The sequence below is a fragment of the Eutrigla gurnardus genome, assembly GCF_963514095.1.
Source record: "Eutrigla gurnardus genome assembly, chromosome: 18".
Taxonomy (NCBI): Eukaryota; Metazoa; Chordata; class Actinopteri; order Perciformes; family Triglidae; genus Eutrigla; species Eutrigla gurnardus.
In genome coordinates, this window is record NC_139929.1 from 23,270,340 (window position 1) to 23,284,219 (window position 13,880).

General features: G+C 43.2%; 1 protein-coding gene and 1 long non-coding RNA gene across 4 annotated transcripts in view; one reads left to right on the forward strand and one right to left on the reverse strand.

Annotated features, from left to right (window-relative positions):
• trdmt1 (tRNA aspartic acid methyltransferase 1) overlaps positions 1–13,880 on the reverse strand; it is an 81,892-nt gene that overhangs the window by 67,336 nt on the left and 676 nt on the right. For all 3 annotated transcript variants that reach the window (XM_084033825.1, XM_084033826.1, XM_084033824.1), the window contains exons 2-4: positions 4,218–4,327; positions 2,816–2,892; positions 2,217–2,288 (exon numbers count right to left, since the gene is read on the reverse strand). In XM_084033825.1, coding sequence (XP_083889951.1) covers positions 2,217–2,288; positions 2,816–2,892; positions 4,218–4,327 — 259 coding nt within the window. The remainder of the gene's footprint in view (positions 1–2,216; positions 2,289–2,815; positions 2,893–4,217; positions 4,328–13,880) is intronic.
• Positions 5,700–13,880, forward strand: part of LOC311028994 — a 97,824-nt gene continuing 89,643 nt past the window's right edge. Inside the window, exons 1-2 of the long non-coding RNA XR_014598820.1 lie at positions 5,700–5,820; positions 5,862–5,936. This is a non-coding gene — a long non-coding RNA (uncharacterized lncRNA). The remainder of the gene's footprint in view (positions 5,821–5,861; positions 5,937–13,880) is intronic.

Sequence of the window (13,880 nt, forward strand, 5' to 3'; positions counted from 1 at the left end):
AACATGTGTGTGAGCTCAGTGACTGAAATGTAGTTTCACTTTGGATCACACCAGATCAACAGTCATGCCACTTTTAATTCCTTTTTTAAAATTCCTCTCATTTCAGCCTGGACACAGAGAGGAGGAGAGATGACACACTTTACATGCATCTCACGCTGCTGTCAGCTGAACTTCAGTGTTTCTTCTCTGATCTGCTCCAAACTTTGCACACTTGATTAGAGTTCATTCCTAAACACATCTGCACTTTCACATTCACTCTGTCAGAGCGCCACCTACTGGTGACAGGAAATGTCATTGATTTAGTCACTTTTTCCAAGTTAAAGCCACACCTGATTTTTTTTTATAACTAATTCCTCTCATTTCAGCCTGGACACAGAGAGGAGGAGAGATGCACACTTTACATGCATCTCACACTGCTGTCAGCTGAACTCTGTCATTAACATCCAAAACTATTATAACTTCAGTGTTTCTTCTCTGATCTGCTCCAAACTTTGCACACTTGATTAGAGTTCCTTCCTGAACACATCTGCACTTTGATATTCACTCACAGTCAGAGCGCCACCTACTGGCCACAGGAAATGTCATTGATTTTGTGAATTTTTCCAAGTTAAAGCCACACCTGATTTTTTTTTATAACTAATTCCTCTCATTTCAGCCTGGACACAGAGAGGAGGAGAGATGCACACTTTACATGCATCTCACACTGCTGTCAGCTGAACTCTGTCATTAACATCCAAAACTATTATAACTTCAGTGTTTCTTCTCTGATCTGCTCCAAACTTTGCACACTTGATTAGAGTTCCTTCCTGGACACATCTGCACTTTCATATTCACTCTGTCAGAGCGCCACCTACTGGTGACAGGAAATGTCATTGATTTAGTCACTTTTTCCAAGTTAAAGCCACACCTGATTTTTTTTATAACTAATTCCTCTCATCTCACCTTGCAAGGAGGACACAGGGAGAGGAGGAGGAGAGGTCACACTAGGGGGAGGAGGAGAGATGTCAGGAAGGCATGAACATGTGTGTATGTGACAGACAGATGGCTTTAAATGTCAATCGCTTGTGTCTAAACTCACGCCACGAGGAGGTGGCTGCTGCACAGGTAGGCGGCTGCCACGCGTGTGAATGCAGGCACTCCACGACCGCACGTGACAGACGGATGCCTTTCGGTGTCCATCGCTTGTGTCTCGACTTGCGCCAGGAGAGGCGGCCGCGCCAAGGGCAGCGTCCACGACACTGCCCTGTGACCGCAGGCACTCCACGACCGCATATGAGCTCGGGCCCGTCACGATACTGCTCGCAGTTTTAATTATCCTTGTTATCCGCTTAGAAAAATTGGCATGTTTCATTTTGTGTAACCAAACTTGGGTCGTGTAACTACTCACGTAACCGTATTTAAATAGGGACAACTTGGAAGTGCTTGGTCGCTTCTAACTTCACCCCCCTTTGGATCCTAAGGAATATACTGGGACAAGCTACATGCTAGCAAATTAGCGCTGCGCGGAGTGCGCGCAAGAGCCATTGAGTGCACGCACAGAGGAGAGGGAGGTATGTATCACCTCGTCTAAGATCAGAGCAGAACATAGTTCAGTATGGAAATGCGGTGGTGTTTTCCTTTAAATCTCAAACAAACGAACACGCTTAACACCGTTTATTTCTATTATTATTAATTTATTGTTTAATCTGTATGACATATAGTGAACTTCTGTCCATCCTGGTAGATGGATCACTCCTCAGTGTCTCCCTGAGTTTTCTTCCCTTTCTTTAGTTTGTTTTCCTAATCTGATGGTGGGTCATTGGACAGAGGATGTCTTGTGTTATACAGACTGTAAAGCCCTGAGGCAAAGTTGTGATTTTGGGTTATATAAATACAATTTGATTGAAAGAATAGTTTGGCAAACTCATGGCCTTCCATGTGGAGCCCTTTTGTACTCAAGGTTTCTACATTGGAGAAGAGTTTTTTCCAAACGGGAGTTGTGTCTAAACTTGCTCGATATGAAAGGTTTCTTGAGATAACTTCTGTTATGATGTGACGCTATTTCAATATATTGAATTATTGTTGAAGAAATGTCCCAACACTGTGGTGTTCTGTAGCCAATTATGTAAAAAGCAGATCTTGTGGCTAGAAAATCGTATTTGTTCCAATTGGGATTTTGATATGAAAATATATTTTCATTCAGTGGGCAATAAAAAGCTAAATCTGAGATGACAGACCTTGGCAGAAGATCAAGGATGTAGAGGAAGCTCTTGACTCTGGAGTCAGCAATGTCACCCTGAAGTCCAATCCTGCACAGGGAAAACCAAAAACTTCAGTGGAAAAACACTTCTAAATTGAGCGTGCGCGCACGCACGCACGCACGCACGCACGCATGCACGCACACAACTAGCAGCTCTAGCAGGAGGGCACCAGAGCTTATTATAAGGGGAAATCCTCGTGGCTTTTCATCTTTTCTTGAATGCTTAAACTCCTCAACCCCATTTAGTATGTCAACATTTGTATCAGTACCAGCAGTTTGTAAAATAAATGACGTCATATTTTGGTTCTCAAAATTCACCAAATTTATGCATTAAAATGAAATCTATGGGGGAAACACTGTATACATATATATAAAAAAGCGAAGTTATTTATAAATGGTACAATCGCAGGTTTTTTTGACACTACTTTCTGTGATTACAGCGGAATGGCTCACTCTGGAGGGGCTGCTGTGGCAAGTGTGACACCTTGTGGTTAAAGTAGGTATAACGGTCCGGGGTGTTTGGATTAAGATCAGACCGGTTCAAAAAGTTTAAATCGACCCATGCCTAGGACCTACCTGGTGAAAGGTTGGCAAGGAGGGCTCATCAACATCATGTCAAAAGACAATTTATTGAAGTCATCTACTGTAATGCCCTAAAGATGAACATAAAAACACAGAAGTTATAACATTGTGAAGTTGAAAATGAAGCCCAAAGCATTGGTTTGGCTGTGAATCGCTATATCCTACATACAATATGTTTATTAAAGTGAAGTCATCTTCAGTACTCATGTTCAGGATCAAGGGGAACCTCTCTGGACATGTGAGGACAGCCCAGCCCCACACCAGGTTCCAGTTAGTGCGATATGACAATATTAGATCGTGAACGATCAAAATGTCTCAAATCGCTGCGCAATCTGCCTTTACAGAGAGATTGTTAGTATCGTGCTACAGCACAGTCGCCGTCCACAAGGAAATGTTTTTTGCGTGTAAACGCAGAAGTCTTGCACCTTTGGGCCATTGGATCGTGCTGCAGCAGATATTCTGCTCCTCTGTACGCCGGCGTATGCCACTGTATGAAAAAAAACGGGAGCCGCTTGCGCGCTGTATACAAGCTGTCCGTAATCCCTCAGCATAGTGGCAGAGGTGCAATGGCGTATAAGAGCCACCGTAGTGAAAAAAAAAAAAACAACGGAGCCAAGAGAGGTGTGCAATATTCAGAGAAAAAAGTCGCAAATTTATAAAGTAGCAATTTTGCTACTTTATGAAGTCGCAGATTTGCTAGTTTTAAAGTAGCAAATTTGCTAGTAAATACTTGCTTGACCGAATGTTTGCCGTTGCTAAGACAACAAGTGTTGTTAGCCTAACCACTCGATCAATAAACACCCATAAGTTGACAATTTGGCCCATATAAATATAACCAACAATAACCATCAACAGCCGTCACCCTAAGGACCTTAACGAGGCATTGTCACACGTTGGCATGGATTAATTAGAAAAATAAATGTACGTACATTCATGGGACGTTAGCTAGCATAAATGCCGGTTGTTTGTTAGCGTCGTAATGAAGTAGCATATCTGCGTCTTTTTTCTCTGAATATTGCCCCCCTCTCTCGGCTGCGTTTTTTTTTCCCCATACAGTGGCCCTGATACGCCTTCGTACAGAGGAGAAGAATATCTGCCGCAGCACGATCCAACGGCCCAAACGTGCAAGACTTATGCATTTACACACAAAAAACTTTTCTGTGTGGATGGCGACACAGAAACGGCGGATTTCAGTTTTGTTACCTTGTAGGGCTATGTTTTTTTAAATAGGGAAATTAGTTTGGTTGTACTGTTCAGTAACTTGCAAAATAGTCTTACCAACCAACATGAAAAAGAATCATGATTAGATCGTGATCCTGCCTGAAAAAAATCGTGATATGATATTTTTGCCATATCGCCTACCCCTAGTTCCAGTGTTCCCTCCACTAGCACCCACCTCGATGGTCTTGTTCCAGAGGGATGTGTCAGGGAAGTTGTGCCTGTAGATCTGATTGGCCGTGGTGTTAATGTCGATGGCAGCCACTACGTGGGCTGGTATGCCACTCTCTGAGGGTAGAGAAAACAAAACAGATCATGAGCCATAGGATGAAAATATTTAAGCTACGGCATGTCTGAATGTTAAGCTCCACAGCAAATCCATGTATATAAAATTACCTCATTAACAGAGTTTACTGTTCTTACCATCTGTGAGTTACTGTAGTTCAATTTTTGCCAAGTTTTGCCAATAGACCACCACCGAGAAAGTGATTTTTCTTGGCATGTCACCATCCCAATATAAAGTCTATGTCCTGGGACAATACTAAAACTCCCACAAGTTAGGGAATATTTTGGCTTCTGCACTCGGGAGCATTTAAAGTCAAGAGCAACACGTCTTCAAAACGTCAAACACAAGGTACACCGTGGCATCTCCCCCCTCCCATCTCGACCGAAATGTGATCTCCGTCATGCCGGCCTCGGCTCGCTCGGCAGCGGGGCGGCTTCACTTTATGCACCAGCTGACTCGGACACAATATTATGTTAATCACTTGTCATTATTTACTGCTTATTACGAATGCAAGACAAGTTGGATTCAGTACCATGACGCCGTCGGCACAGGTCGCTGATGTTATTCATTTTCCAGAACGTGTCATAAGGACAAATGCCGGTTTGCATAAATCAAACTAGTTTAGCCCCGTACACTGAACCGAACCAGTTTTACTATCGATTTTTTTTTTAAAGCCTAGCCATGCTATGTCGTATTACGACGTGATGGCCTATGTACTAGGGCTGCTTGATTACTCAAATTTTAATATTAATTACAATTATGAAAACATATAGCCCTGCTATATAGGGCTATATATTAACTGAAATGGGATGAAGATGTGAGTACTATGACAAGGTGGCAGCAGTGTGACATTGCGGGTGCCGTAAAACTCCAAAGAAGAAGAAGAAGAAGAAGAAGAAGAAGAAGAAGAAGAAGAAGAAGAGGAGGAGGAAGAAGAAGATCGTCCCTGTACCGCTAATGGCCGCGTTTCCCAGATTCGTTAAGAAGCTCTTAAGTGCTAAGATCTTCTTAGGAGCGCTCTTAAGGACGCTGTGAAAGAAGGATGCGTTTCCCAGAGTTGCTCTTAGCTTAAGAAGATCTTTCACTAAGAAGGAAATGTAAAATCAAGCTGACCAACTCTTAACAGCCTTCTTAGCGACCAAATGCTCAGTGATCGAGCCGCGTCAGGGAAATTTATATCCTCCACTTTTCAAAATAATAAAACAATGCTCAATGGTGAAATGCACTCATAGCTGCAGACCAGTGGCGCAAGAAACATAGCCTTATAGTAGAAAAAAAAAAAAAAAGTTTTATTGAATTACACATTTAAGTTTTCCACACACATCTGCATGTGAGTTTATAGTACTACACATAGTGCTGGGCGGTATGACCAAAAATGTATATCACGGTATTTTTCAAAATTATATCGGTTTCACGGTATTTGACGGTATTTTTTTTTTCAAGCACGACTGGGTGTTAACCTAATTTTCTAATAATTTAGAGAATAATTACTGCAGTAAATTGGCTTGGACTGACATATTTTAATGTCATAAGGAGTGAATATTGTAGAAAAACATTAATGTCCACACTAGCATTAATGATGTGAAGGAATCAGAATGCATGACTGTTGCAGTCAAAATACAGAACCCTTTATTGTTTTGCAACTTGAAAAAACATCTTTTGTAAACCAACTGGCTACACAATGTAAACAATACGTCTCCTGTAACTGCAATATGAAGACTTCTTTATCCACTGGACATCAATTAAGGCAACATCCATAAATAATATTGAAACAAATAAATTAAAAAAATAAATAGTTCCACAGTTTGCTTTTCTTGTCGTAGGCAGTCCCCCTAGCAAACGCGTCTTTGAGTGACATTTGACCCGTCTCTTCTCCTGCAGTGCGAACAGCGGCTACAACTTTAGCCCGACGGCATTTGCAGAATATTGTTGTTTGTTCGACGTCGATTTTTTAAAGCCGAAGAATTTCCAAACAACAGACACGGCTCCTCTTTTCGGCACAAGTTCTTCTGTTTCATTGCTTGCTCGTTCGGAACTTTCGGCGAAAGTTTCGGCGAAAAAAAGAAATTGATAAACACGGCGAAAGTTTCGGCAAAAAGAAACTTTCGCCGTGTTTATCTATTTTTTCACCGCATCTTACGCTCAACACAGGCTGTGCTCTCGCATGCTGCTTGTTTGGTGCAGCTGCTAAACAGCCCCCTCTCAAACAATGTCCGGCGGCGCGACGTTCCGCCGCTCTGCGTTCCCGACGTTCATACGCTACACACTCACCGGTATTGGGGTATATGAAAAATGCATATCATAAACAAAAAAACCACCGGTATTCGGTATGAACCGGTATACCGCCCAGCACTAACTACACATAAAAAAACAAAGTAGGGTTGCACGGTATACCGGTACTAATTTGGTACCGGGGTACTGAGGCATTTAAAACGGTACTTTATTGCATTTGGACGGGACCGGTACTTGCAGCGCCGCCGGCAGCGCCCGCAATAGTGCGGCGAACTCGCCACGTGACGTCACCGCGTTGTAACTACAGCTGAGAGGACGAGGAGCAAGCCGCAGCTTGGGGAGATAAAAGGAAAAAGCAAGCAAGCCGGAGGAAACCGACTGGAGCAACAAACGGAGCAGGAGGAAAGCTTGGAGAGAGCGCGAGCGAGCGCGAGCGAAGCACGGAGAGGAGAAAGGCTGCTGCAACCATCACCACGCCGCAACTTGCGGACAAACCAGCGCCGCGAAGTGCGATATGGCCGTACTTTAGCTTAAAACAAATGCGCAAGGCGAGTAGTTAACGCCGATGCGACACTGTGTAAACGGTGTTTAAAACATGCATGGCTAACGGCGGAAATACCTCCGACTTAGCCAAACACTTAAAGGACCAGCACCCAGACCTGCACACTGAGATCAGGGAACGACAGGTCATTTACTCAGGAAAAAATCCACATTCAGTGCAAAAAGCAAGCGCCACCCCCCTTCACTCTTAACAAAAGTAGCTCTGGAAGAAAACAAATAGAGCTGGTTTATTTATATTATTATATTTTATATTATATTATTGTATTTATATTTTAACATTTTTAAAATTGTGTGCATTAGAAAAGCTTGTCTTTGTGGTATTTTATTTTATTTGCTGATTAATATGTTATTGTTCTAAGATTTTCTATTAAAATAAAGTCAGTAATGACATTTTTTGCGTTCACTTTTTATATGAAAAAGTATCGAAAAGTACCGAAACACATGTTGGTACCGGTACCAAAATGTTGGTATCGTGACAACACTAAAACAAAGTAAAAAAAAGAAAGCCAAAGTCCACTCGCATGTGAGAAACCATGGCTGCAATACAGCACAGTCTCGCTGCGAACAAACAGCATCACCGTGCGCAAAGCCAGAAGGTTTCCATAAATGCATACGTGCGTCAGCACTTCTCCTCACTGGATGTGCTGTCAGATCGTGCTGTCCAGGCAAAGTACCGGCTGCCCTGTGCGGAGATCCAACGGCTGATCACTCTGGTGTCTCCACACATCCAGAGAGCAACCCGCTGCAATTTTGCCCTCAGCCCGGAGGTGCAGCTACTGGCTGCTAGGCCTGCAGGCGATACCGTATTGGTTATCGGCCAAATGAGTTGTAAAATATGGGCATATCGGATATCAGCAAAAAATCCAATATCGTGCATCCCTACTTACAGGTGATCATCAAAGACATGAGTCCTTTGTCTCTTGTTGAGGGTAAGCGTTCATAGATATGATTGAATATGCCTGCCCAGGCTTCAAATGTCCCTCCAGGTGGTGGTTTACCAAGCAGCTGGAGAAGGCATACCAACGTGTTCTTGACGATCTGAAGGGCAACTTAAAGAAGAGGTCAACAAAGATAACGCTGACCACCGACACCTAGACAAGTATTGCCACGGAGGCATACCTTGGAGTGACCTGCAACTACATTAACGAAAACTGGGAGATAGTCTCATTTGTTCTTTGCACAAAGCCCCTTGAGGACAGACACACTGGTGACAACATCGCTCTCTGGATTGAGAAGGTCGCTGAGAAGTTTGACTTTTCTCTCCATGATGATGTCCAGGCGATTGTCCATGACCATGCAGCGAATGTTGCGAAAGCCCTTAGAATCCTTGAGGAGAAGCATGGTGTTGCCTCACCTCGATGTGCTTGGCCATACCATCCAGTTGATTGTCAACCATGCACTGAAAGAACCCCAAATCAACAAGGCACTTGGGGCAGCAAGGAGCCTCGTCACATACTTCCACAGCAGCGAGGTTGCCATTCTGAAGCTGAAACTCAAACAAGAGCAAATGGGCAACCCTCAACACAAGTTGTCCCAGGATTAGGGGTGGGCGATACACCGAAAATGTACCGATACCGAAATTTACGACGACAACCGACGTCATTTTGCCCATGTCGGTATATTCGGTTTAAAAAAGAAAAGAAAAGAAAAGTCGTTTTTTTCTTGTTTGGCTGTGTGTGTAGGTAGGCTACCAGTATGTTCATGTCCCTTTAAGACGCTCGGCTGTACTGTACTACGTATACAGCGTGTGCAGTCACGTGACTCCACCCCATCCAGTCTGTAACAAGAAGGGAAAGTGTGGGTGAGACGAAAACGGAGCCCGCCGGTTTAAACGATGAAGCGGCTGCTGCCGCGGCAGCCGAAGTAAAGGTGCGTGTCCACAGGCAGCGGTGTTTCCCCGCGTCCCATTCATTGTCTATGGGAAAAGCTGTGCAATGCATTCTGGTAGCGTCGCGGCGAATGTCGAGAGACGGCTCGCGAGTTGGCCGCTCCTCATTTGCCTAAAGTTGAAGTCGAATCTACTTTATGCTAATCAGAGGCGCCGGGCTCGACTCGCCGCCTCGGGAACGCTCGCAAAAATGTGTTGTTTAAAGGAGAGTGCCTGTCAATCATCCTCTAGTGGCAGCCCACCAAGCGTGCAATACTGGGAAGCGGCGCGTCCACACGCGTTTAAAATCGCCTCTGTGGACACGTACCTTAAATCTGGTCGAGGAGGAAGAGCACCTCGTTCCCAAAAGAAATGCGTCATCGATCGTTTGGCAACATTTTGGGTTCAGCGAGGACGATGTCGATCAGAAAAATGTGAAATGTAAACTGTGCCTAAAGACTGCCTTTGCACAAATCATTGTTTACTTTTCCAGTGGCAAATGTGAAATTAATTTTGTTTACAAGGGATGCAACTTGTTTCTCCCGTTATAGAGAACCTGATTACTTGACAACTCCATATTTTGAATTTGTTTATAGAGACTGTATTTTTAATACTTTGTTATTTTATACTACCAAATAAATAATATAAATCTTAACTACAGTGTAGTTTTACAGTCCTTTAAAGTGGCATTTTTTTTAGGCGCGGGGGGGGGGGGGGGTTACTTATCGTTCATTTATCGTTATCGAGGTGAGTTCCTCAATATATCGTGATATTGATTTGAGGTCATATCGCCCAGCCCTACCCAGGATGTACCCATTAGATGGAATAGCTCTTTTTACATGATCAAGCATTAAGCTCCAATGCTTCCTTTCAGAGCTCCTTTAGCATAGGATGCAACGGACCTTCCTATGCGAAAGGAAAGGAGATTACGCCGACCCACAATTCTTTGCGAGAGCAACATTTAAAATCACAAATTAACCCCTTATCTCCGATGAAAGAGACCCGCCTGTGACAAGCGACTTGCAGCACGAGCAAGTCTGCAGGCCACTGATGCAAACCATATTCTGACACCAATGGGAGATGTTTCAATGGGCAAATGAAACATTATGAACATTACATTCTTCTTTGTTAGTGCAGGAGATATTAAAAAACATGAGGAAACGTACAATTTGTAGAGACGTTACGCCTTGGCCAAAACGATCAGTGGAACACGATTGCATCATTGCTTTAAACCAATTTCCAAAAGTAAGATACGGATGAAAAGAATATCACAGGATACAATATTCACAGATGTCGATGCAGGACAACAATCGGATTCAGAACACTTGGATACAGAACACCCGGAGGCAGAACACTCGCAGTCAGATCAGCCAAAAAACTACATTTTCCAGCCAGGAAAATACATTGCCTGTATGATGATGACTGGTTCATTGAAAAACATTCACGTTTTTTGTGAAATTCATCTATGGACGCAGTGCTCGCCAATACAAACTTAACCAAAAGGACCATGACAAAATGATGTCACTTAGAGGTGTAACGATTAATTCGATTAATCGATTGTCAGTCCTATAGATTCTACTTAATCGATCTGCTACAATAAATTTTAGAATGAATCGTTTTGGCTTCACCAATAATCGATATTAATGCATTTAATCGGATTAATCGTGATTCTTACTTATGATTAATGTTTTAATACGTTTAAGACACTCTCCCCTGCCAGCATGTAGTCTACTGAAAATGTTAAAAATAACCGAGCATATATTTAATTACATTTTTGTATTCAGCATAAAATATTATGCAGGTTTACTTTTTTGTAGAATAAATGTTATTTTTCACCTTTCAGTAGAATACAGATAGTCTCACTTGCATTATTGCATGTTTATTTCATGGATATAGAATTTTGGTTACAAGTTACTGAATCGAATCGTGGTTTCAAGAATCGAATCGTTACAAAAAAAAAAAATCGTCCTTGAATCGAATCGCCAACTACTGTATCGTTAATCGAATCGAAGTGAAGCCAAAGATTCACACCCCTAATGTCACTGCTTCCACAATTTCTTGGATAATAGTTATCCATAGATTTGCCTGCAGAATCGTGTAGTACACATCACAGTGAACTAACAGACCAATTTTCAGCCTTCTATCACTATTAGAACAGAAGTTATTGGCCTTCAAAATGCCAACAAATGAAATGCGAAATTCCAATGTGTCAAAAAGGGGTGTGGCACTTGAAATTCAAATGGACGCCACGGGCAAACCGTTTGATTCCCTCGTTTGGTAACATAAGGCATATTTTCACCGCTTTTCAGCTAAATCTGAGAGGTGTCATGTACATGGGTGGCTGAGGTGGCATGGAATGACCCTAGAGCTAAGCTAATTGATACTGAACTAAACAGTAACAGCAGCTTTACATGTTTGTCTGTAGTTTATTTGCTATTCTGCACCAGGTTAGCCCATCAGTGGGAGCACTGTAACATGTACCTGCAGCATCATACACTCATGTGTTTTCATGAGGTTTTCAAAAATAAAGCTCTTGAGGAAAATGTACCCCTGTATTGTATTCATAATTTATCAAATTTATATTCAAGTTCATAGATTTGATATTTGTATTGTAGTTGAAAACAGCCCTGTGAAAAATTTATAGTAAAGTTCATAAAAAAAGTTCATAGAATTAAAATTGATGGAGAAGTTCAGACTATTTCATTCAGAAAGAACGTTGGTTGGCTAGCTCATTTAAAATATCCTAAACTTTTTTGACCCTTTTTTTTTGCCTCTTAAAAGAATCGGAATCGAGAATCGTTGAAATTCAAACAATACCCAACCCTAATATCCACTGTTATTCGTAGGCCACCGGTACTTTATATAACAGTGTTTAAATAAGTTGATGTGTGACAGCGGAGCAGTACGTGCAGCTCTGTTAGAGGAAGGACGGATTGACAAGAGGACTGTTTTAAGTTTATTGCAGTCAGAACTACAGGTCCAGGATTTAGCTATCTCTAACTAGAAGGATGGAGTCAACACATGAAGTTGAAAGATTATTAAAACCAGGAGACGAAATGATTGCCGACTGCACAATCTGAGCTGGTGTTGCTCTCAGCAGAACTCCACTCAAAAAACAAGGAAAATAACAACGCACCAAATTAACTGATAAAATTAGACTCAGCATCTTTTCTGAATCTGACCAAGCACGCCCTGTAATCCAGCACACACACAATCCACCAAAGAGCGTGGTTGAAATGTTAATTTCAGTAACGTGAAGAACTGCAGTACTACTATCTACCTAAACTGTTACTGTCACACCGGTGGGAGTGCTGTAATACAGAAAAGTCTTATTAAACACTGTTTTAATGTGATATCTGGTTATAAACTCAGTAAAATCACATACACTAGAGCAGGGGTCTCAAACTCAATTTACCTTTGGGCCGCTGGAGGTAGAGTCTGGGTGAGGCTGGGCATCAAGTAAGGGGACCAATGTTAGTGGGTGCAGCTTATATTGTGTGCTCAATAGTCCGGAAATTACGGTACAAATGACCAACAAACATTGCAAATTCGTGTTGTTGTCACCAGCCTGAGCTATGGTAGCCCGTGTTAAAAAATACAAAACACACAGGGCAACGACTCAGGACATTAGTCCTTGCGCTGTAGGAGACGGCTGCCTCTCTAGTGGCTCTCCAGTTTTTAGCTCTTCTACCCTATTTTAACCTCTTTCTTTCTATTTTGATTGTGTGTTTATATATCCTATGGATATCTCTAACTTTAAAATGCAACGAAGGGTCAGTCTTCTCACTTACTCAAGTGAGGAACTGCTGGCTCTGCGCACAAAGGGATGAGCCGGGATACGACACCCCATCCTGGCGGAGCAGAGGAGGAGACCCAGGGGCTGCAAGGCTGGGGCGAAGCTAAAGGCTGAGCTAGCGGAGAATCGGAGGTGCTACAAGCCATCGATTCCCTCCATGATCATGGGGAATGTGAACTCGCTGCCGAACAAGCTCGACGAGCTGTCCGTGCTGAACAACCAGCGGATCTACTGTGAGAGCAGCTTGTTCATCTTTACGGAGACATGGCTAAACCACCTTGTACCGGATGCTAACATGGACCTGCTGGGATTCACTGCCGTGAAAGCCGACAGAGACACAAATGCAAGCGGAAAAAGCAAAGGTGGGGGACATATCTCCGTAAAGACAGTCTCATGTTGCCGGGACATCGAGCTGCTAGCTGTTAGCCTAAGGCCATATTATCTGCCGAGGGAGTTTAGTCACGTGATCACCGTCTGCGTTTACATCCCTCCGAGAGCGGACGCAGCCACTGCCTGTGAGAAGATCCACTCAGTCACTGCAAGGCTGCAGACACAGCACCCTGAGGCAGCCTGATCATCTCTGGGGACTTTAATCATGCAACTTTGGATTCTACTTTGGCTGTTTTTCACCAGGTTGTAGACTGTCCTACCAGAAACAACAGGACAATTGATCTCCTGTATGCTAATGTAAGGGATGCATACAGAGCGACACCCCTCCCCCCACTGGGGAAGTCTGATCACAACCTGGTTCACCTATAGCCACTGTACACCCCCTCCTCCTGTTCCAAAAACAGCCGGTGACAACTCGCACCTTCAGGAGGTGGTCATGGTGGTTCATGGAATACCTCCTCCATACCAGCTGACATTGGGCGAAGGCAGCATACACCCTGGACCGGATGCCAGTCTATTGCAGGGCCGACAGACAACCATTCACACCTATGGGCAATTTAGAGTCATCACTGAAGCTATCCCCATCCTGCATGTCTTTGGACTGTGGGAGAAAGCCGGAGAACCCGGAGAGAACCCACACTTACACGGGGAGAACATGCAAACTCCACACAGAAGGACCCGACCCAGGAATCTAACCCGGGACCCTCTT